A 22,760-nucleotide genomic window follows, 5' to 3' on the forward strand; every position below is an offset into this window, starting at 1 on the left:
CCTTGACTGCGTGGGTTTTCTCCGAGATCTTCGCATACCTCCCACTCTCCACAGGCTAATTGTAGGCTAATTGGCTTGGTATATTGTAAACCATTTCAAGTGTATGTAGGATAGTGGGAAGGAATGGATATCGTTGTGCGGCATGGACTCAGTGGGCCAAATGGCCTGTTTCCGCACTGTATCTCTAAACTAAACTAAAAGTTAAAGAAGACTTACACTATTCAAAAAGATAGTTATTTGTGAAAACCCTGTGGGGAAAAATAATTTTGTTATTGGGAATCTGAATATCGCCCTTAACCTTCTCATTAACACAATTGCTGTTACAATTCCATTTTTTTGTAACATGAGGTTTATATGGGGTCACAACTATTGCATTACAGCATCACTACTGGTTGTTCCTCCAAAGATGGGACATATTTAGTGTAGGTTTAGGTTTATTAGGTTCTTTAAGGCCACGTGTACCGAGGTACAGTGAAAAGATTCGTTTTTTGTGCTTTCCAGTAAGATCAGATAATATGAATAAATACAATCTTTAGTCAGACGGTGGTGAATCTTTGGAATTTGTTGCCACAGAAGGCTGTGAAGGCCAAGTCGATGGATATTTGTAATGCAGAGTATGGGTGTCGGGTTATGGAGAGAAGGCAGGAGAATGGGATTAGGAGGGAGAGATAGTTCAGCCATGATTGAATGGCGGAGTAGACTTGTTGGGCCAAATGGCCTAATTCTGCTCCTATCACTTATGAACAATCTTGACAACAAACATTCCAGAAATCAAGACAAATAATACTGAAGATAAACACAACATGCTTGAGTAACTCGGCAGGTCAGACAACATCTCTGGAGATAAGGAATAGGTGATGTGTTGGGTCAGAACCTTTCCAGCAAATAATACAGAATATATCCAGCAAGTCAGGCAGTATGTGTGGAACGAGACGCAGAGTTAAGTTTTCAGGTCTGGGACCCTTTATCAACTGAAATTCTGATGAAGGGCTTCAAACTTCAGACATCACTTTGTCTATTTCCACATTAATGCCTGAGTGTTTCCTGCTTTTTCTGTTTAGTTTAGTTTCGAGACTCCTCGCAGTAACGGGCCCTTCGGCCCACAGAGTCCGCGCCGACCAGCGATCGCCCAATATCCTACACACTAGGGATAATCTGCAACTTTTACCAAAGCCAAATTAACCTCCAAACCTGCACATCTTTTGAGTATGGGAGGCACCCGGAGAAAATACATGCAGTTACAAGGAGAACGTACAAACTCCGTACAGGCAGCACCCGTGGTGAGGATTTAACCTGGGTCTCTGGCGCTGTAAGGCAGCAGCTCTAATCCTGCGCTACTATGCTCCCCACCCAACTCAACCTTTTATTACGTTTCAGATTTCCAGTTTCTTGATTTTCATTCCCCATAATCGAGGTATCTCTGCCTCGAGGGAGCTGCCAGATGAGATTGCTCAGTTATATCTGTTACTGTCATTTATTATTTTTTTTCAACCTGTTGAAAATTAAATGTTTCCGTGAAGGCTGAGGAATTGAAGTCTAGTGGGTTTGTGTTATGAGAATTGTGGCTGCTTGGAATTTCAGCAAAGTCTTTTAGCACTGTATAAGATCTTGACAGTAATCCAGAACATCATCACTAAACCTTTGCAAGAATTCATTTGACCATAGCATATTTATTAGATCAGGTACAGCCTTTTGAGTTTCTGCCAAGTCGCTATTGTAACTGGCAATTTAGTGTGATACAGTCTGCACTCAAGAGGTGTGTTATAAATCTCAGCCCAGAAGTAATATTAGACACTGTTAAATTCACATAAAAGTTAAGTTGATATTTGAATGTTTCTGACAGCTCACCATAGCAGGAAGTTAGAAAATTCCAATTTGTTCCTGATTCAGTCAATCCTTCACTGTGTCTTAAGGATTTCAGGAAAGTTGAGAGATGGATGTTCAACAGTTTTAATGCAACTGTACTCTGCTTTCCACAAGGAATTAAAGCCTGACTTCCCAAACTGCCCCCAATAGAGCACATCTACAAAGGTGAACTCGGGTGTAGAGAGCTGTGTCAAAGTCTATTTTTCGGTTACTCTACAGATTAAAAACCTTGAAATGCTAAAATATAAACTGCGAAGAGCGAGGTTGGACAAACTTGGGTTATTTTCTCTGGAATGCCGGAGGTTGAGGGAAGACCTGATGTGAATAAACACAATTATGAGGCATAGGTAGGGTAGACAGTCAGACCTGTTTTCCCCAGGGTGGAAATGTCAAAGCCTAGAAGGTATAGCTTTAAGAAAAGAGAGGCAAAATATAGAGGTGCGGGGCAAATTTTTTAGATAGATGCCTGTATTGTGTCACGAGGGGTGATGGTGGAGGCTGATACAATAGTGCTTTAAAAGGCTTTTAGATAGGCACATGGATATGCAGGGAATGGAGAGATATGGATTATATACAGCCAGATGGTGTTAATTTATTTTGTTCAACATTATGTTCCACACTGCCATTGTGGGCTGAAGGGTCTGATTCTGTGCTGTACTTTTCTATGTTCTATGTACCATAGCAATGCTCCAAGCACCATGTAGGGGTTGATCCAATGATAGAAACAAATGTAGACACAAAGTGCTGGAGTAAATCAGCGGGTCAGGCAGCATCTCTGAAGAACATGGATAGGCGGCGTTTTGGATCTGGACCCTTCTTCAGACTCGGATGCCTTCCGACCCTCTTTCAGTCTGAAGAAGGGTCCCGACCCGATATGTCACCTATCCTGTCCTCCAGAGATGCTGCCTGACCCGCTGAGTTACTCCAGCACTTTGTGTCTTCCTTTGTAAACCAGCCTCTGCAGTTCGTTGTGACTCCATTGAAACTAGTATTATGTTTACTGGCTGTTAGGCTGATTTGGTTTGACTGTGAGTAACGATCGTATATTCCATCTTGAACAAATCCCCAACAATCGTTTACATCTCGACCAAAATACAATCAGTGTGGACATTCTTTTGGCTGAGCTGCCTGTTTTAAGTAGCAGATATGAAGGTCCTCAAAGAGGACTCTATCATTCAAGGAGATTAGTTTGTTGGAGAATTTGGCGTGTACGGAGTATATACTTAATGTAATAAGAGTACCAAAGCACTGTTGAGCCAATCACTCAGTCTAGGCTGATGTTAGCTCACCTTTTGCAGATTGTCAGACACAGTAATTGCTTTTCGCCGAATCCCCAAATGGTGGTTATCAGTTTTTAATTCTGTGAGCTGATGCCCACTTAAGGCTGAGACTTCCCAGACACGTTTTACGCCGGCAGACTGAAGCCTCCTAAATCATCTGTCTAGAAAGTGCTTCCTTTATTAATAACTAATATTGTTTGTACTCTTGTGGCATCTTGTTGCAATGAAAATGCATCGGATTGATCCACGTCAGGTGTAATGTTTCCACAGTGTAGCTAATAAAATGCTGAATGTCAGTGAAGTCAAACTCATGCAGATGATGTGCACTGTTCTGAATGGAAAATGCCTTGAATAAAGTGCCCAGCATCATTTGATGACTGACAGCCGTGAATAGTGGTACAGTTGGTCATACAATGCATACATATGCATATTTGTTACACGCACTGGATATGAACTGGAAAAATGAATTAAAAAAAAAAAAAAGACACAAGATGCTGGATTAATCAATGGGTGAGGCAGCATCACAGGAAAATAAGGATTGGTGATGTTTTGGTTGGGACCCTTCTTCAGGCTGAAGGAAGTTTTGAAGAAGACCAAGTCTGAAGAAGGGTCCTGACCCAAAACATTGCCTATCCATCCATGTTCCCCAGAGATGCTGTCTGACCTGCTGAGTTATTCCAGCACTTTGTGTTTTTTTGTAAACCAGCATCTGTAGTTCCTAGTTTCTTTAATGAAACACTTGGGGATACACAGGTAACTGCAGATGCTGGAATCTTGAGTAAAACACAAAGTTCTGCAGAATATCAGAGGGTCAGGCAGCTTCTCTGGAGGAGATGGTTGTCCACCCATCTGCCATCAAATCCCTCGTCCCCTGTATATATCTATCAGTGAGTGAGGCCCAGGGCAAATTGGAGGAACAGCACCTCGTATTTTGCTTGGGTAGCTTACACCCCAGCGGTATGAACAATGACCTCTAACTTCAAGTAGCCCTTGCTTTCCCTCTCTCTCCATCCCCTCCCCCTTCCCAGTTTTCCCTCCACTTACTGTCTCTGAGTCCATTTTATCTCTGTACCGCCCACTCCCCTGACATCAGTCTGAGGAAGGGTCTCGACCTGAAACGTCATCCATTCCTTCTCTCCAGAGATGCTGCTTGTCCCGCTGAGTTGCTCCAGCATTTTGTGTCTATCTTCGATTTAAACCAGCATCTGGAGTTCTTTCCTATACCTATCACTTGTCAGGCTTTGACCCGCTCCTTATACATTTCCAGCTATCTCCCCCCCCCCCCCACCTTCTACAATTAGTCTGAAGAAGGATCCCAACCCGAAATGTCATCTATCCATATCCTCCAGTGATAATACCTGCTGCAGCTTTACAGGCACATTAGATGCAACAATATACATAAATGTACAATAAATCAGTAGATATTCTTAAGTAAGCTACACCATGATAGTGCAAAAACCAAAGTATATAGAGCAATCAAAGTAGTGCAAAGTCCGTGGTGGTAGGATTGTGGTTAGGGTTGTAGTTAGGGGTTGTGCAAAATGGTTCAAGAACCCAATAGTTGATGGGACGATGGCACTGTGGCGAGGAAGTAGAGTTGCTGCCTTGCAGTGCCAGAGACCCGGGTTCCATCCTGACTATGGGTGCTATCTGTACAGAGTTTGTACATTCTCCCTGTGACCATGTGGATTATTCTCTAGGTGCTTCGGTTTCCTCCCACATTCCAAAGACGTGCAGGTTTGTTGGTTAATCGGCTTTGGTAAAGATTGTAAATTGTCCCTAATGTGTAGGATAGTGCCAGTGTATGAGGATTGCTGGTCGGCGCAGACGTGGTGGGCCAAAGGGCCAGTTTTCGCGCTGTTACTCTGAACTAAACTAAAAAAGGTTGTACTGAACTGGAGAGTCCTCAGGTTCTTGTATCTTCTTTCTGAAGGTAGCAGCAAGAAGAGAGAGTGGCCAGGCTGGTGTGGGTATTTGATGATATTACTGTCCTCTTGAGACAGCACTTCTGTAGATCCCTTCAATGATGGTGAGGTCAATATCTGTGATGAACCAGGCAAAGTCCACCATTTTTTACAGCCTCCTTCATCGCTGAGCATTCAAATTTCCAAACCAGGCCGTGATGCAACCAGTCAGATAATAACTAGGATCTGACGTATAAATAATAACTTCTTAAAAATGTATGACACTGAAATGTATGACCCATTGTGACATTGCCAGCCAAGAAAGAAATGTCTAGACTAATCCCATCTCTGAGCTCTCAGTCCAAAGCCACATGTGTTACAGGATCTCAAGTGGTCTGGGTACCTTCCCATTGTTGAGAGGACATCTACTTTGACTAATCTTTTAAGTAGCAAGATCCATACCCAGCCAATCCTTGGGTGAAACTTTCCTTCCTCGTCCCCTCATATCCTTCTAACGTTTACAAATTAGCATCCCTTGCCATCTATTGTTCTGTTGTTAAGGGTCAGCATAACAACAGGCCCCTCAGCCCAACAAGTCTGGGATGTCCATCAAGCACCCTTTTTCACTCGTCCTATTTTAATCTCTGCACGCAGTGGATGTGCCCTACATACCTGTAGATCAATTGACCCAACAACCAGCACGTCTTTGGGATTAGAAGGAAGCCACATCCAGCAATAGTGAGAACACGCCACAAAAACAACACCAGAGATCAGGATTAAATCTGTATTTGGAAAGGGTTGCTAGAGGAAGCTATAGATGTGGATGCAATTATGACTTTTTGGACACATTATATATGGATAGGTAGGGTTGAGAAAGCTATGGGCCAAATAGGACGCTCAATATGCCAACATGGTTAGAAACATAGAAAATAGGTGCAGGAGGAGGCCATTTGACCCTTCGAGCCAGCACCACCATTCATTGTGATCATGGCTGATCATCCACAGTCAGTAACCCGTGCCTGCCTTCTCCCCGTATCCCTTGACTCCACTAGCCCCTAGAGCTCTATCTAACTCTTTAAAATTCATCCAGTGAATTGGCCTCTACTGCCTTCTGTGCCAGAGAATTCCACAAATTCTCAACTCTCTGCGTGAAAAAGTATTTTTCTCATCTCAGGTTTAAATGGCCTCCCCTTTATTCTTAGATTGTGACCCCTGGTTCTGGACTCCCCATCATTGGGAACATTTTTCCTGCATCTAGCTTGTCCAGTCCTTTTATAATTGTATACGTTTCTATAAGATATCCTCTCATCCTTCTAAATTCCAGTGAAAACAAGCTCAGTTTTTTGGGTCTGGATCCTTTGGCCCCAGTTAGCATGGCCAACGTGGGCCAGAGGGCCTATTTCTGTGCTGTACAGTTTTATGACTGGGTCAATGGTGTTGCGAAGTAGGAACTTTTACTAGCTGTGCCACTACACTGTCCAAGAAGCTTCAGGGTTTTGTTTTTAGTTTAATGTTTGGTTTCGGGCGACACAGTGATGCAACTGGCAGTGCTGCTGCCTCACTCTAGGTCCAATCCAGAGACCCAGGACGACAGATGGCACAATGGGCTAAGTGTTCGGCTGGCAACCTGAAGGTGGCCGGTTCGAATCCTGCTTGGAGTGTGTACTGTCGTTGTGTCCTTGGGCAAGACACTTCACCTACCTTTGCCTGGGACTAGAGACGGAAATTAGCTACTGATTGGCTACAATCTCGCATATTTACATGCAAATGTTCATTAATATGCACTGTCCCTATAAACAAATGATTATATATTATTATTATTATTATTATTATCCGGTCTTCAAGTGCTGTCTGTGTGGAGTTTACACATTCTCACTGTGACCCAGTTACAGTTTAGTTTATTGTCACGTGTTCCGTGGTACTGTGAAACGTTTTTGTTGCGTGCTATCCCGTATGGGTTTCTTCCAGGTCCTCTGGTTTCCTCCCACTTCTCAAAGATGTGCGGGTTTGTAGGTCAATTTTTAGTTTTACTTTAAAGATATAGTGCGGAAACAGACCCTTCGGCCCACCAAGTCCAAGGCGACCAGCGATCCCTGCACACCAGCACCATCATACACCAACTAGGGACAATTTACAATTTGTACTAAAGCCAATTACCCTTCAAACCTGTACGACTTTGGAATGTGGGAGGAAACCGGAGCTCCCGGAGAAAATCCACGCAGTCACAGGGAGAATGTACAAACTCCATACAGACACTACCTATAGTCAGTATCAAACCCGGGTCCCTGGCGCTGTGAGGCAGCAACTCTATCGCTGCGCCACTGTAAGATGGCCTCTGTAACTTGCCCCAAGAGTATGAGGAGTGGATGCGAAAGTGGAATAACATAGAACTAGTGTGAACTCATGCACTCATTGGGCCGAAGGACCTGCTTCCGTGCTGTATATCTGAACTCTAAATTCTAAACTCCATCAAAGGACTGGTACTGTGTGCAGCCTTGACCCAACCAAACCTAGCCAGAGTGACCCAGTAATCCCGAAACTAAACTATCGTTGCTGGAAACACCATGGATGTAATTTTACCACTTGGAGAACTGATAATGAGAGGGGGGGGGGAGGAGCTGCTGATGAAGCGGCTTGTGCCAAGTGAAGTGGCGGACAGCGTTCATCAGGTCTAGACTTGGTGGAAACACAAAAGGCTCGGCTGCAAGAATGCAGTCAGCACGTATTCCTTGCTGACAGGTGTTCCCTACTTGGTTTTTAACCCTTTGCCAGTCAAGACTACCTCAAAGATAATCTTGATTACCTTTGTGAAAGGAAATAGCAATAGTTGTCCAACTGGTTTGTAGAAGTGACCTTACATGCATCTGGTTTTCCTCTCCGACATATTTGCTTAATAACCGCTTAATTTACTGCCATTTGACCATCGCCAGCTTTGCTAACAGTGACAGAGCACAAGAATAAAAAGTATTATTTATTAATGCAGGGGTATTATTTATTGCCCAACGCCAGTACTCTTTACCACCGCCTTACTGAGCAGTTACAGTCTCTGTGTTGCTGCTGACACAGTGTGACTTTGAATATCCAACACACAACCTGATATTTAGTTTAGTTTATTGTCCCGTGTACCGAGGTGCAATGAAAAGCTGTTGTTTTGTGGCAAACCAGTCAGCGGAAAGACAATACGTGATTACAATCAAGTCATCCACAGGTATAGACACATGATAAAGGGAATAACGTTCAGTGCAAGATAAAGTCAAGTGATCACAGGGAGAATGTACAAACTCTGTACAGACAGCACCTGTCCATAGTCAAGATGGATTCCAGGTCACTGGCGCTGTTAGGCAGCAACTCTATCACTATGCTGTCTGACCCGCTGAGTTACTCCAGCATTTTGTGTGTGTCGTTGTTGTAAAACCCCATTTGATTCATGATTGTACTTCCATCCTCTCATGTTGTGTCCTATATGTGACTCCTGACCTCAAGTCATTGGTTCCATTCAAGGGACACCTCAATGGACAGTAAATGGCAGCTTTTGCAGAATTTGAAAAATATCGAATATATTTAAAATGAAGCTTTTATAAAAAATCAACTTGTAAAGCTGATGATAGTGTTGGATATACCATTACATTTTCCGCAGTAATTGCGTCCATGAAGTGTTCATGGAGTGTTCCACAACGTGTTCTAGGGGAGTCCAGAACCAGGGGCCACAATAAGGGGTGAGCCATTTAGAATGGAGATGAGGAAAAACGTTTTCACACAGAGGTTTGTGAATCTGTGGAATTCTCTCTCTCAGAAAACAGTGGAGGCCAATTCTCTGGATGCTTTCAAGAGAGAGTTGGATAGAACTCTTAAAGATAGCGGAGTCAAGGGATATGGGGAGAAGGCAAGAATGGGGTACTGATTGTGGATGATGCTGGCGTGAAGGGTCAAATGGCCTACTCCTGCACCTATTGTCTATTTCTATTGACTATTGTCTATTATGTTTTGTGACAAAGGAAATTTGTAAATTGCAGCGCTTTTAGAGGCATTGAATAAAAGTCCCGGGTCCAAATGTTTAACATTGTATTAATTAAAGTTTGACAAGTCTCCCAAATCAATCCCAAACCTGCCACGCATTTGCATTCCTAAAACAATAAACAATTCTGTTTGTGATCTTCAGTCTGGATGCCATCATAGTTCACAATAAAAAGATAGCATTTTTGTCGTTAATGTTATCCAGACATTGTCCTATGGAATATCATAGAATCGCATGACTAGAAATTCATTCCCGGCTAGTGGTGCTAAATATGTTATATGGTAGTGTTGCACTCCGTCCCCAATATTTAATTCCAGTGAGATTTACAAACATTTTGTTGTCCAGCTGGCTATCCTGTGATTATTGCCTAGCTAGTTATCAAGGCTTTTTGCAGTATTTCCGTGGGTTAGTATTAGTTCAGTTCAGACATACAGTGTGGAAACAAGCCCTTTGGCCCACCGAGTTGGTGCCAACCAGCAATCACCCCGTACACTAACACTATCCTACACATTAGGAACAATTTACAATTCTTCACAAAAGCCAATAGCGTTATAACGCATTTGCATTATTTTTTTTAGCTTTTAGAGATACAGTGTGGAAAGAGATCCTTTGGCCCACCAAGTCCGTCATGACCATCGATCACCCGTACAGACTATCACTCCGACCTACAGACTAGGGACAATGTACAATTTTTACCGAAGCCAATTAACCTATAACCCTGTATGTCTTTGGAGTGTAGGAGGAAACCGGAGCACCTGGAGAAAACCCATGCAGGTCACAGGGAGAACGTACAAACCCGTGCAGCCCCTGTTCTTTGTTTCAAAACCTTGTTTTTTTTTCTCCCCTCTCTCTTGTTCCTCTTCCGTTGGCGCCCCAGCTGGTCGACGGGCAAGTGGAGCGAGTGCAGCCGGCCGTGCGGAGGAGGGGAGCAGAGCCGCCAGATCCAGTGCTTCCGCAAGGCGGCTTTCCAGCGGGACCAGACCGTGCCCCACTCCATGTGCCCCGTTGTGACGCCCTCCCAGGCTCAGCCCTGCAACATCCATGACTGCCCCCCAGAGTGGGCCGCTGGAACGTGGACACAGGTAAACCCTGCAGTGTGTGGAGGTCGGGCAGTCCAAATCCCACATCTTAGTGTCATGGAGCCCAGTCACCAAGGGTTTCCCAGCGTTTCTGAGGGAGGCCCATAAAACTGGCAGCAGTTTTTAATTAATGTTTTGGGGATCTTATCATCGCTGGCAAGGCTAGAGTTTAGATGTTACAAAATACTGGAGCAACTCATCAGGTCCAGCAGCATCTCTGGAGTACATGGATAGATGAACATGGATACGTCATCTATCCATGTAGAAACAAAGAACTACAGATGCTGGTTTATACCAAAGATAGACACAATGAGCTGGAGTAACACAGCGGGTCAGGCAGCGTCTCTGGAGAAACTGACTGAAGAAGGACCCGACCCGACACGTCAATTATCCTTTTTCCCCAGAGATGCTGCCTGACCCACTGAGTTACTCCAGCACTTTGTGTCTATCTTTAGTAAGTTATCTATCCGTTTCCCAGAGATGCTATCTGACCCACTGAGTTACTCTAGCACTCTGTATCTTATTTTGTAAACCAGCATCTGCAGTTCCTTGTTTCCACTGCACTCTTCTACGTTCTAAATATCCATAGCCTTTGGCTAAAATGGTGTTAGAATTCAAAGGCAAATTGGATCTGGGTGTGTTATCTCTGTTTTTAAACCACACCCTTCTATCCTTTGTGTTCTATTCCGATGTTGCTGTAAATAATAGAATCTGGTTATCTAAACATTAACGACTCCTGACTCCTTGTGGATACGTGGAACTGCAGGTGCTGGCTTACAAACAAAAAAGACGGAAAGTGCTGGAGTATCTCGGTGGGTCAGACATCATCAATGGATAATATTGACCCCAAGGATCTCAACCAGAAATGTCACCTATCCATGTTCTCCAGGGATGCTGCCCGGCCCACTAAGTTACTCCAGCACTTTGTATATTTTCTTGTCTACTTGTGGTGGGCTGTATGGTGGAACACAGAAAGCGCTTCATGTCTCGATTGTAACAATTGATTGAAAGTGACACGGTGTGAAAAGATGAAGTGCAGAAGAAAGATTTTCAATAGATTCTATAGAATAAATGTCGAACAAGGTAAATGTCAAGATTTCAGTTAAAATTGCATATGTGCAATAATTTGAGCAGCCTCTTTACAAAGCAGGCCAGGTGGGTAAAGTTACCTTCCCCTTTGCTGGATAATTTCTATTGCAGAGAATTAATTATTTGTGAGGATTTATGCAACTTTTTCCAACTGCCGCAAAAATGAGTCCCTCGATCAAAACTTTGATGCACAACCTGCTACACGCAACGATCATTTTTATCAGCACGTCCGTAGAATTTTTGCAACATTAGTTAGTTTAGTGATACAGCGTGGAAACAGGCCCTTCGGCCCACAGAATCCATGCCGACCAACGATCACCCACACCCTACCTTTTGCACAAGGGGCAATTTTACAGAAGCCAATTAACCTACAACCCTGCACATCTGTGGGATGTGGAAGGAAACCTGAGCACCTGGAGAAAACCCACGCTGTCACAGGGAGAATGTGCAAGCTCTGTACAGACAGCACCCGTAGTAGTAAGAGTTTGTGCATTCTCCCTGTGACCGCATAGGTTTTCTTCGGATTCTCTGGTTTCCTCCCACACATACAGGTTTGTAGGTTAGTTGGCATAGCTAAAAAAAATTTGATTGTCTCTAGTATGTACGATAGTGCTCAGCACGGGCTCGGCATGGTCGGCACGGGCTCGGCATGGTCGGCACGGGCTCGGCATGGTCGGCACGGGCTCGGCATGGTCGGCACGGGCTCGGCATGGTCGGCACGGGCTCGGTGGGCTGAAGGGCCTGTTTCCGCGCTGTATCTCAAAATTCTAAGTTCAGATTCAATTTGAAAATCCCTTTGTGTGTATTTATTCTCCTAGAATAGAACCCTTCATTGGATGAGTTCCAACATTTTATGAACACCCATTCATTTCCCATTAGACGTTTGACTGGGGCTAGAGGGAGTGAGGCTTTACTAAATGTGATCCATCGTTTAGTGGCACGATGCTGCTGCCCTCTGCTGGTCATGTTCGGGGTTTCTGTTGTGCTGGAGACAGCTGTATCAAAGAAGCCGCACCTGGGTTAGGCCTGGTGAGAAGTCAAGTGTGCTGACATCTACAATCTACTGCTCTCCAGAGACTTGGAGCCTTTGTCTCGGGACGATCACGTTTCAGACGTGGCCGATTATTAGAACCTGCGAATCCTCAGCCACTTAATTTGCCAAGAAGACACGCGCCAGCACCTGGGTTGCTCTAAACTCCAGACGAAAACAATACCACTTGCAAATCCCTTATTGTACACGGTTCTGGTATCAGGGATACTAAGAATAGAACAGCGAGGGTCTGGGGAAAAAAAGCAGAAAATGGGAGATGTAAAGGAATGATAGCAGAAACGAACAGATTTAACTATTAAGGCAGACATATGCAAATTGAAGTGTAGGATGGAACTGCAGATGCTGGTTTATACTGAAGATAGACACAAAATGCTGCAGTAACTCAGCGGGTCAGGCAGCATCTCTGAACAGAAGGAATGCGTGACATTTCAGGTCGAGACCCTTCTTCAGACAGTTACGGGAGAGGAAGTCTGGAGATATGGAGGGGTAAAGTGTGTAAACGACAGATCAAAGCAGATGATGATAAATAAATAGAATGGTTCATCGTTAGCTGAGGGGAATGTGACAACTGGTTCATCGTTAGCTGAGGGGAATGTGACAATGCAGCATACAATCGGTAAAATTAATTAGAAGGACAGTGAAACTAGTCGGAGAACTATGGTCTGGGAGTGAAAGAGAGAGAGGGAAAGCAAGGGTTACTTGAAGTTAGACAGTTGAAGATAGACACAAAGTGCTGGAGTAACACAACAGGTCAGACAACATGTGTTGGAAGGAACTCAGATGCTGGTCTACACTGAAGACAGACACAAAGTACTGGAGTAACTCAGCAGGTTAGACAGCATGTGTAGGAAGGAACTGCAGATGCTGATATATACTGAAGCTATATACACAAGGTGCTGGAGCAACTCAGCGGGTCAGGCCGCCTCCCTGGAGAAAAAGGATGGGTGATGTTTCAGGTCAGGACCGGTCTTCAGACTGAAAGTAAAAGGGGGTTGAAGAAGGGGTTGTAGAAAAATCTACAATTTTAGGGAACTAACCTACAAACAGCCCCATCTCTTTCCCCCCCCCCCACCAGCTCACCTCTTCCCCATGCCCCATCTGGATATGGCCCCCTCACCTGTACCCTCCGGTCACTTGCCAGGCTTTGTCCGCCCCTCTCCCCCACCTTTCTTCCAGCTTTCCAGAGATGCTACCAGAGAAAAGTCAGGCGGCCACAGGGAAAATGTACAAACTCCGTACAGGCAGCACCCTTAATATGGATCAAACCAGGGTCAAAGTCAAAGTCAATTTTATTTGTCACATGATCTCGATGGAGTAGTGAAATGAATTTGCCAGCAGCGATACACTTAAAAAGAACACATAATACACAATAAGATTTAGCACAAACATCCACCACATTATTCTTCGCTGTGGTGGAAGGCACAAAGTTCAGTCAGTCCTCCTCCTTTGTTCATCCGTGGTTGCCGCTACGGGCGGCCCGATGTACAGGCCCTCTCGTCGGGATGATCAAAATTCCGGGCCTCTGGCACTGTAAGGCAGCATCTCTACCGCTGAGCCATTTTGCCATCTACAGATGCTGCCTGCCCCACCGAGCTCCTGCAGCACGTTGTTTTTTATCTGTTTGAGTTCCTTCAACAGTTTTATTTTGCTCCAAATTCCATCATCTAGTCTCTTCTATCTTAGAGTGTCTAAACTGTCCCGCACCTTCTCACACGAGCCTGAATCTAAGTATCCAATAAGTATTTGGGGTCATTCGTGTGACGGTATCAGTGGTTGGTTAGGATTCAGGTTGGACAAGTCTCACATTCTAGCTGCTGATAAAATCTGATAGTCAGACTGGCACCTGGAATTTAACAATGAAAAATGAAGCTGCAAGGATTTCCTTTGTCTTCATTTGAACACCTTTAGGCAGAGCAATTCATCATTTATTCATCAGGGGCAGATTGTGTTCTTTCTTTCCCATTCATCTGCAAGCATGGTAAAGAATAGTGAAAACATGTAAATGTCCACTTGCAGGGAATCTTGGATAGAAAACAGAAAAAGCTGGAAACATTCGGAGTGTTAGTCAGCCTGTGTGGAGGGAGATCCATCATTGACGTTTGAAGGCAATAAAGGTTCATCATCAACCTGCGTTTACTGAAGTGTACAGAAAGAGTCCACTGAGCCCGCATGCAAGAGGCGCCATGTTTTGATGCTGTTTTGAAAGTCCAGTCCGTGCTCTAGTTCTGATGAGTGGTGCCAGATCCAGGCGAGCCCCAGGTTGCTGCAGGCCTCCATCCGTCGCTTTCCTTGCCATGCGACGTGCTTCTCCTTGTCCGACCACCTTTGTGCCCGCGGGGAGGGGGGGGGGTCCTCCTGCAGCTGACCTTGAGGGCGCAGTAGGCCAGACCCCGGTTCCCTCTGCCACCGGCCTCGCCCATCGCGTCCGCCTTCTTCACCGGCTCCATCATCCACGGCCTTCAGGGGACGAACAGGGACCGTCTCAACGGCATCGCCCCCCCGGCCATGGCCCCCTTGTCTTACGTTTGGCCGTGGGGGGGGGCGAGCACAGGCCGGCTCGGCTGTTCTGTCTGCAGGCCGCGGTGCACCGGGTTCTCCAACCGGCGGCTGCCTCTCTCCCTGCAGGCCGGCCGTGACGTGCGGGGAGATAGTCAAACCCGCGTGGATCAGGAGGTGAAATAGGGAGATTCAAGATTTCCTGAACAAGGTTTAATTATATGCACTGTCCAGGCATTAATAGCTTTTGAAGATTTGGGTAGTCGGGTATGGTAGAGTAGAGGGTTATGTTATTGGACTAGCAACTAGCATCAATCCAGAGACTTTAGTTCGAATCCCACCGCGACAACTGAGGAATTTAAATGCAGCTAATTAATTAAGTCTGGAATTAAATAGAAGGCATATTGACACAACCAGTGGAGCTTCTGCCTCAGATGTCCAGGGAGAAGAATCCATCCTAACCTCCAGAGCTCTTGAATGAATAAATGAATAAATCATAGTGACAGTGAAATTCTTAACAATAGTCGCCCATGAATGGCGCTTACAAAGTTACAAATTCCCCCCCCCTCCTCCCCATCGCGCCAGTTCACCCTTCCCCCATCGCGCCAGTTCTTCCCCCTCCCTCGCGGCAGCCCCCCAGGCCGGGTCCCCATTGTGTCCACTCTGTGTGGACCTTGCACGTTCTTCCCACGACTACGTGGCTGTCATTCTCTGGGTGCTCCGTGAAGACCGGGAACCGGAATGAGCAAGGAGTCAACCAGACGGATGCTGGCAAAAGGGCAGGTAGGATGAGGTCCAGGGTGGTCTAACCTCCCGCGCCTTCAAGGTCGGCTGTGGGAGGTGCCCCCCACCGCCCCCGGGGCACAAAGGCTGAGGGGCTCGCTGGTGAACAGTACAAGGGAGAGAGGCGGTCAGGCTATAGAGAACAAAAAGGAACTCGGCATTGAGGGGGGGGGGGGGGGGGGGGGGGGGGGTCTCCAAGAACAAAGAGGGACCATTGGGACTCTAGTGAGTATTTTGTATCTTCATCATCATCATCCCCTCGCATCCCAAAGAGGTGCAGGTCAGTTAATTAGCTGCTGTAAATGTGCCGACAGTGGAAATGCAGGCCATGAAAGTGTGGTTGAGGCCATGATGGGATCACATTGAATGGCAGAGGAAGTCCACGAGGCCATTGAATCTGCACCTTCACCTGTTTCTCACCTTCTTGTTATGTCTCCCATTTCCAGTGCTCCAAGACCTGTGGCCGGGGGATGAGAAAGCGCAACGTCTACTGCAGAAGCACCAACCCCACATCCAAACCGCACACCGTGCTGGATAGTCTGTGCATGCTGGACTCCAAGCCCAAGAGTCAGGAGATCTGTGTGGTGCGGAGGTGCCCGAAGAACGACCGATTACGATGGATCACGTCGGCATGGACAGAGGTCTGGCAATGACTTTGTTTAGTTTATTTTATTTTATTGTAATGTGTATAGTGACACATTTGTTTGCTGCTTGCTATCCAGTCATTGGAAAGTCTACATGATTACAAACAAACCGTCCACAGAGTACAGATAGAGGATAAAGGGTTTAGTGCAAGATAAAGTCCGATTAAAGTTAGTCTGAGTGTGTCCAATTTAGGTAGATGGCAGCTCTCGTTTGTGATAGAATGGTACAGTTGCCTGATAACAGCTGGGAAGAAACTGAACCTGAATCTGGAGGCGAGTGTTTTCACACTTCTGTTCTTCTTGCCTGATGGAAGAGGTGATAAGTGTCTGAAGAAGGGTCTTGACCCAAAACATCACCTATCCTTCTCTCCAGAGATGCTACCTGTCCAGCTAGCTTACTCCAGCATTTTGTGTCTATCTATGGGGTAAACCAGCATCTACAGTTCCTTCCTTGACCACCAGGGGTGCCGCACGATTGACAGCCCCGCCAACAATCTGTTTGTATTTTCGTCTTTTTTTTAATTTTTAGTGTGTGTTAAAAGTTTGTGTAAATGTTCTCAGGTTTGTTTTATGTGGGGGGAGGGGGAGGGGGAAACTTTTTATTCAATTTCTTGCCTTGCCGGAGATGCGATTAATTTTCGGATTGCAACCTCCAGTCGCTCTGCGGCCTACCATCGTTGGAGCCGGAGGCCTCCTCGGACTGACCTTGGGTCCCATCGTGGGACGTGGACTTACTTCAGAGTTGATCCCTTGCCTGGGATCGCCCTAACCGCGACCTGTGGACTTTACATCGGGAGCTCGCAGTCTCGGGAGAGGCTGTGTATGTCGGAAGCTCCAACGTCGGGAAGGTTCGACCAGCCCCGACGCGGGGTTCGATCATCCGGCGCGGGCATCCCCCCGATGCAGGAGCTGATCGCCTCGAAGCGGAGGTTCCCGCCTCCGGCTACGGGAGTCAAGATCATCCTGTCAAAGGAAAGCTCGAGGCCCCCGACCTCCGGAGAGCAATGGGAAGAGATTGAACTTTTATTTGGCCTTCCATTACAGTGAGGAATGTGGAGTCACTGTGATGGATGTTTATGTTAAAATGTACTTTGTGTGTTCCGTTACTTTTTATTTGTATGACTGACTTGGCAAATGCTGCAAAACATACTTGGCTAATAAAGTATTATTATTATCGTATTATTACACATCTCAAAGCAGACCCTTACACCCGGGCATCGGTTCAGCGACTACTCTTTGATATGGAAAAGGGAAAGGAACTTTTATATTTCCAAATTTGTACATTTTGTTGAAATATTGTTAACAAACGAAAGAAGATAAAATTGTGGTAGAGAAAGGGAGTGAACGTTTCAGGTTGAAGAACCTTCATCAGTAATGCGTCACTGCCTCCATATTAAGTGTTGACCAACTGTGATCAAAGACAAATGTCTAACCCCTCACCTTTTTGCCTGCAAGGCATAATTATACTGCACAATGCTATAGAGAGGTTAGCGGAGTCAACCATTTAAGATTATCATTATATTGGATATTAAAAATAAATTAGATATTCTCTTTGCTTTCACTGCAAATTTAATTAGCAAGGATCAGATGGAGAGGGCCGAGAGAATGAAAGTAATTTATATTTCTTGCTGGTGTGGTGGTAAGTCTGACATTGCTGACTTAACTCATTGAGTTGGCCATTTTCCTAGCTGTGCTCTGTTTAACTTGCACTGGATTACATTCACCTCAGTGGAGGGATGAGGAGGATAAGTGAGCAGGGCTATGGTCCTCTTTGGCAGATTCTACACTGTCACACATTGGGGCAGCACAGTGGTGCAGTGATAGAGTTGCTGCCTTAAAGCGCCAGAGACCCGGGTTCTATCCTGACTACAGTGATGCCATCCACACTGTACAGATAACGTTTAGTGTAAGATAAAGTCCGATTAATGATAATTCAAAGGTTTCCAACGCGGTAGATGCTAGGTCAGAACTGCTCTCAAGCTGATGAGAGGACGGTTCAGTTGCCTGGTAACAGCTAGGAAGAAACAGTCCCAGAATCTGGAGGTCTGCGCTTTCAGACATATGTACTTCTTGCCTGATGGGAGAGGGAAGGAGTGACCGGGTGAGACGGGTCCTTGTTTATGCTGCTGGCCTTGCCGAGGCAGCGTGAAGTGTAGATGGAGTCAATGGAAGAGGGTGGTTTGTGTGATGGTCTGGGCTGCATCCACAACTCTCTGCAGCTTCTTAGTTGGAGCTGTTCCCAAACCACTCCGTGATGCATCCCGATAAAATGCTTTCCACGGCGCATCTGCAGGAGTTGGTGAGAGTTTTTTTTTCAGTTCTTTGCCACTACTTCTCTTGCGTAAAACACTGCTTGTATTTCTCCTTATACAGTGCTCAGTGTCCTGTGGTCCCGGCCTACAAAAACGGGAGCTAAAGTGCAGTGAGAAAAGTGTGTCCGGCAAGTATGTCCCTTTCCCTCAGCGGAGATGTCGCCATCTGCCCAAAGCGAAGGTTGATCCCGAACGAGCTTGTAACCTGGGCGCATGTCCCAATCCACCCATGAACCAAATCCTCAGCAATGCGGCACCAGCCTGGTATGCGTCACCATGGCAACAGGTAGGAGGCCAGAGTTGAATTATGATTCGGGTGTGGGATACGATACAATACGATAGAACTTTATTTATCCTAGGAGGGAAATTGGTCTGCCAATAGTCATAAAACACAACAAGATAGAAACATAGAAAATAGAGTAGGCCATTCGGCCCTTCGAGCCTGCACTGCCATTCAATATGATCATGGCTGTTCATCCAAAATCAGTACCCTGTTCCTGCTTTTTTTCCCCATATCCCTTGATTCCATTAGCTACATAAAGATAAGATAGCTGCTATCTTATAGATAACAATAAGATACATTAAACATTAAATTAAAGTCCAGGATTTGGGATGTGCAAAGATTGGGGTGGCTGGCGGGGTGGGGGGAGGGGGGGGGAGGGGGAGGGGGAGGGGGGGGGGGGGGGGGGGTGGTTTTGGAGAAGGGGAGACAATCTACCCCACGACAGAAGGGGGAGGAGTTGTATAATTTGATAGCCACTGGGAAAAAAGGATCTCCTGTGGCATTCTGTGCTGCATCTTGGTGGAACCAGTCTGTTGCTGAAGGTGCTCCTCAGGTTGACCAGTGTGTAATGCTGAGCAATTAGATGGTGTGGCACTGTTTATTCAGCCCCTTGTAACTGAATATTGTTGTAATTTGCAGTAGATGGTGCTGGTGACTATTTACACTTTAGAAATTTAAAACAAAGGACAGAACAGGCCCTGAAGAAGCGCCCCGACCCAAAATGTCCCACCCAAGTTGACCAGAGATGCTGCCTGACCTACTGAATTACCCCAACGCTTTGTGTCTATCTTTGATGCCAGTCGACATGAACATATTCCATATCAATCCATTCCCAGCCTATCCATGTGCCTTTCCAAAGTCTCTTAAACGCCAGTATCGTATCTGCCTTAACCAGCACCCTGGCACCGTATTCCAGGCTCTCACTACTCTCTGTATAAAATAAACTTGCTCTGCATATCTCCTTTAATCTTTACCCCTCTCACCTTAAGTGCCCTCTGATCACAATTTGAATAACTTCTCTTCAACAGTATGCTTCAGTGGATATAAAGATATAAACAATATACTTCACTGAACCAGGGACCACAGTTTAAGAATAATGGGTAGGCCATTTAGAACTGAGATGAGGAAAACCTTTTTCACACAGTGAGTTGTGAATTTGTGGAATTATCTGCCTCAGAAGGCAGTGGAGGCCAATTCACTGGATGCATTCAAAATAGAGTTAGATAGACCTCTTAAGGCTAGCGGAATCAAGGAATATGGGGAGAAGGCAGGAACTGGGTACTGATTGTGGATGATCTGCCATGATCACATTGAATGCTCGAAGGGCAAAATTGCCTACTCCTGCACCTATTATCTATGTATCTATTTTTTCTTAGATGCAAGCCGATTATAGAATGGTAAAGCATGGAAATGAACTGCAAATAAGGGGATTCTGTAGCTAAAGGGCACAGGTTTAAGGTTAGAGGGAAAATAATTAAAGAAGCACCTTTTTCACATAGAGTGTAGTGGGTACATGGGAAAAGCTGCCAGAGGAGGTACAATAACAACGTTTAGTGTCACAGAGTCATACAGTGCAGAAACAAGTCCTTCGGCCCAACTTGCCCATGCTGACCAAGATGCCTCTAGGCTAGTCCCACGTGCCTGCTTTTGGCTCATTTCCTCTAAACCTTTCCTGTCCATGTACCTGACCAAATGTCTTTTAAATGTAGATGGACTAACGGTCGGCATGGAAGAGTTGGGCCGAAAGGTGGTGTAAGACTTGATCGAGTTGAAGCATGTTGATGATTTAAATTTTGATGCTCCTATCATACGGAAGATGAAAGGCTGTCTGTTTCTGTGTCACTGAGAAGGAATAACAGACAAGAAGGGTGAAATAATTCCTTTCTTTCCCGTGCAGTGTACAGTCACGTGCGGAGGAGGAGTCCAGATCCGCACCATGCACTGTCTACGACAGGGGAGACCTTCAGTAGGATGTCACGGACACCAGAAACCAGCAGTGTCGAGAGCTTGCAATACAATCTTCTGTCCATCACCCAGGAAAGGTAAGTCCCTTCAGGTCTAGATCCGCTTTGCAATGCATTGAATGCAGGAGTAAGGATGGTGAATACAGGAGCGAGTGGGTGATAGAGTGGGTCTTTTAACCACGGTAGAGGAATCAAAAAACAGAGAACATTGGTTGACGGTGAGAGGGTAAAGATTTAATAGGAACTTGAAGGGAAACGTTCTCACTCTTGAGGGTGGTTGTTATAAGGAACATACTACCAGAGGTAGACAAAAATGCTGGAGAAACTCAGTGGGTGAGACAGCATCCATGGAGAGAAGGAATAGGTGACATTTCGGGTCGAGACCCTTCTTTAGACTGAAGAAGGATCTCGATCCAAAATGTCACCTATTCCTTCTCTCCATAGATGCTGCCGCACCCACTGAGTTTCTCCAGCATTTTGTCTACCTTCGATTTTTCCCGGCATCTGCAGTTCTTTCTTAAACATACTACCAGAGGATTTAATTGAGGCGGATATCAATTCAGCATTTAAAAGACATTTGGACAGGTACATGGATAGGAAAGGTTTAAAGGGGTATGGGGCAAATGCGGTTAGGTGGGACTTGCTTAGATAGGAGATGGTGGTTGGCAAGGATCAGTTGAGCCGGTCTCCTAACTCAGCTCTCCTGTAGTCCTTCTATCAGGGAGGTTTGGGGCTGATTTGGACACGGGTTAGTGGTTCTTTTTTCACCCCTTGTAAAGATTGACGTACCTGGTAGGTATCTTACTGACATCTGGTCGGACAAGAAGGACAAATGATGAAGAACCAGTTGGTTCTACTAATACAAGGACTTTGAAACTTGAAGGGCAAGGGACCCTATGGCTCTTGTGGCTTTTAACCTTTGCTGATGTGTATTTTCTTCTCCCATCGTAGATCTCAACTGTGTCGACTACTTTAGTTGGTGCCACCTGGTTCCACAACATGGGCTCTGCAGCCACAAGTTCTACGGAAAGCAATGCTGCAAGTCCTGCAGCAAAATCAACCGATAGCGACCGGCGTCTTCGCCACCACAATCACCTTGACCTTCTCCCCTCACTCCCTTTCCCCACGGATCACCCACCCCAACAAGATTATTTATTAGCCGCTGTCAAGGAGGTTTTGTAGTCGTTCGCTCAGGGTGGTTCAGCGCAGACTTGGACAAAGGCTTAGTGGGTCTTTTTTCACCCCCCTCCTCGAAAAGATTGACAGACTGTTGGCATCTGGTAGGACAAGAAGGACAAACAATGAAGACGCGTTGGTTCTACAAGACTTTGAAACTTTGAAAAGTGTTTGCCAGCCAGCCTTGCTCTTGTTGATGGAAAATTATCCTGCTGGATAAATTTAATCCTGGTCAGCGTGGAGAATCTAGGTATATAAATATATATATAAATTGTCGATTTTTTTGTTTGTAAGAAGTATTAACAGTTTGTGTGGTCTGCATTTGATTGTTTTCATATGTTTACACCTCTGTGTGTGTGTGTGTCTGTATGTGTGTGAGTGTAGGGATATTATATTAAAACAGTGCCCTTTAACTGCTATTGCTTCACGAGAGAACAAGGACAATGCACTTACCGATGGAAGGAGTATGATTGTCTATGTTAGAATATCAAGCGCAGCGTTTAAGACTTTGTGGTGCTAATATCCAGCCGGACATTTAGTCAGGCAGTAACAAACTGCATTGCACTCATCCATACCCCGTAACACTGCTCTCTCTCCCCATCCCCGCACACGCAACAAGGGCAGAGTCCCTCTGGTCCTCACCTTTCACCCCACCAGCCGGCAAATACAACACATAATCCTCCGCCATTTCCGCCACCTCCAACGTGACCCCACCACTCGCCACATCTTCCCATCTCCCCCCATGTCTGCCTTCCGCAAAGACCGCTCCCTCCGCAACTCCCTCGTCAATTCTTCACTTCCCTCCCGCACCACCCCCT

General features: G+C 45.6%; 1 protein-coding gene across 2 annotated transcripts in view; it reads left to right on the plus strand.

Annotated features, from left to right (window-relative positions):
• adamts18 (ADAM metallopeptidase with thrombospondin type 1 motif 18) overlaps window positions 1-22,496 on the plus strand; it is a 175,649-nt gene extending 153,153 nt beyond the window's left edge. For both annotated transcript variants that reach the window (XM_033035863.1, XM_033035864.1), the window contains 5 exons: window positions 9,943-10,147; window positions 16,010-16,204; window positions 18,581-18,805; window positions 20,700-20,844; window positions 21,718-22,496. In XM_033035863.1, coding sequence (XP_032891754.1) covers window positions 9,943-10,147; window positions 16,010-16,204; window positions 18,581-18,805; window positions 20,700-20,844; window positions 21,718-21,833 — 886 coding nt within the window. In that variant the 3' untranslated portion in view covers window positions 21,834-22,496. The remainder of the gene's footprint in view (window positions 1-9,942; window positions 10,148-16,009; window positions 16,205-18,580; window positions 18,806-20,699; window positions 20,845-21,717) is intronic.
• Window positions 22,497-22,760: the final 264 nt, after the last annotated feature.

Source organism: Amblyraja radiata, chromosome 17, assembly GCF_010909765.2.
Source record: "Amblyraja radiata isolate CabotCenter1 chromosome 17, sAmbRad1.1.pri, whole genome shotgun sequence".
NCBI classification, from domain to species: domain Eukaryota; kingdom Metazoa; phylum Chordata; class Chondrichthyes; order Rajiformes; family Rajidae; genus Amblyraja; species Amblyraja radiata.